Genomic DNA, 2015 nt, shown 5'->3' on the forward strand with positions numbered 1-2015 from the left:
TCCCCCCACCCAAAGCAACACACCTTCAGTGTCAAAGGAGACAGGAAACTCCAACTAGAGTTTCCACTTCACTAACAACTGTGCCTGTGGCTCCTCTTACATAATGGGATATGTATCAACAGGATGGAAGATGAGATTGGGTTCTTGCCCTAGTTACACTACTAACCAACTGTGTGACTTTGAACAAGTTGCTCAACTTCTCTGGATCTGAGTTTTTACATAGAGAGGAGGAAGTAGGTCTATCTGGAATTCAGACACATTTTAACCCTAAAATCTATTTTACTATTCTCGGAAGGTCCTTGCGACACCCTCAGAGAAGGAACTAAGCACAAGACTCAGTGGAATGACCGCCAGACCTCTCCAGGGGCGAAACGCCAGGATAGGAGGGGTACACCAAGAAAGTGAGACGGCACTTCTGGGGCCTCGCGGATCACCAGGGAGCAGATCTCATTCCCAGGCTGGGAGAAATCCCACCAAATCCACATTATCAGTGGGCATATCCCATTCCCAGGGCTGGGAAGGATCACGACAAACCCGAGGGCGACTCTCACCCCACCTTTCCTAGACTCCGGAAGGCTCTAAAAAAGCCCTGCAAGGCGGGTGGGGGGTGGGGGGGTGGGAAATAAAGATTTCTTTCCCAGAGTTCTGCGCTGCTTTTGCAAGTCGGATTCCAGCAGGCATGAACGACAGCCCGATCATGACAGTCTGTCTTTGGAAAGAGCGACTGTGCTCGCCGCTCTCGCTACCAATTCAGGGGGCGCAAGCAGTCCAGCCGGACCCCAGCCCGGAATCCCAGGCCAGCAGCGCCCTCGGGTTCCCCCCGCCGCCCCCCGCCCCCGCCCCGCCGCTGGCCCCGCTGCGGTCGGCAAACATTTCCTGCCCCCGCCCTCACCAGGAGCTTCCCAGTTGGAGCGAGTTGGTCTCGCAGCCGGGTCGGCGCTCTCAGTTGGCCCAACTCGCTCTACCGGCCACCGGGCACTGGGGAGGGGCCCGCCCGCCTCGGAGTAGCCACCAGGGCAGCCCAGACGCCAGGAGCCGAGGGAGGTCGCTCGGGAAGCCAAGGGCTCCGGCAAGCAGGGGGAAAACAGGTCTGGGCATCGTGGCCTCGCTCCCTCCCCGAGTTACCTGCTCGTTTGCGGGGGTGTCCCGGGGCGGCTGGCCTATCCCGACGCTGTCTCCCCACGCAGTTGCCCATGCTGGCTTCTCAGTTGGTCCCCATGCACCGTAGGCGGCGGGCAGCCGGCTGCTCTGCACTCCCGTCCCGGACGGCGGCGCCCCGGTCAACGGCTCCTGCCGCCCGACATCGGGCGCTCCCGGATCTCCCCTGGGGCGCTCTCTGCCCAGCGACGGCTTCGCCACAAACTTTGCGGGCTAGGAGAGAGGGAGGTGGCCGGCTCCCAGCACAGTCCCAGGTGGCCGGGCCAGGGGGGCCCACAACCGTGTCCGGCCAAAGACCAGCCCCGCCGGAGGGGCGGAGGGAGGGGGGCGGGAACCGCCGCAGCTACTCGGGGCTCTCTCGGGGCTCCCGGCTGGGTCCGTCCCCCTGGAGCCTGTCACTCACCTGCCTAACCCCGCCCCAGCCCGGCCCCGCTCCCTTCCGCCGGCTCGCGGCGCTCGCCGCGCCGCCACCACCCGCCCCAGGTGCGCATGTGACCGACTGCAACGCCCCTCGAGCCAAGCCTGGTTTTCTCATTGGCTTTCCACAGGATACGTACCGCCCCTCGGCCCCACCCAGCCAGGTGCCCGCCCCGCCGCCGGTCCCCCGGGGAGCCCCGCCAGGAATTATGCGCCCTCAACGGCCTCCGACTGCGTGCCCGGCAGCCACCTCCCCTCCCCGCGCCCCAGACCCCGCCCCTCGGGGCGGAGCCGACCGTCCCTCCTGGAACTGCCTGGCTGGGAGCCGGCAGGCACGTGACCCGGCAGGGCCCCGCCCACGGAAGGTTCGCCCAACGATTGGCCTGGAAGACGCGTGCGCGGAGAGGCCTGTCTCCTGCCCCTCCTACTTCCCCTCCCAC

At 65.0% G+C, this 2015-nt stretch overlaps 1 protein-coding gene across 1 annotated transcript in view; it reads right to left on the reverse strand.

Annotated features, from left to right (window-relative positions):
* The window catches only part of Ubtd1 (ubiquitin domain containing 1), a 54556-nt gene extending 52966 nt beyond the window's left edge, over positions 1–1590 (reverse strand). Inside the window, exon 1 of the mRNA XM_048338546.1 lies at positions 1126–1590. Within this exon, the coding sequence (XP_048194503.1) occupies positions 1126–1195 (70 nt within the window). The 5' untranslated portion in view covers positions 1196–1590. The remainder of the gene's footprint in view (positions 1–1125) is intronic.
* Between the last annotated feature and the right edge of the window lie 425 nt (positions 1591–2015).

Source organism: Perognathus longimembris, chromosome 2 (genome assembly GCF_023159225.1).
Source record: "Perognathus longimembris pacificus isolate PPM17 chromosome 2, ASM2315922v1, whole genome shotgun sequence".
Lineage (NCBI taxonomy): Eukaryota > Metazoa > Chordata > Mammalia > Rodentia > Heteromyidae > Perognathus > Perognathus longimembris.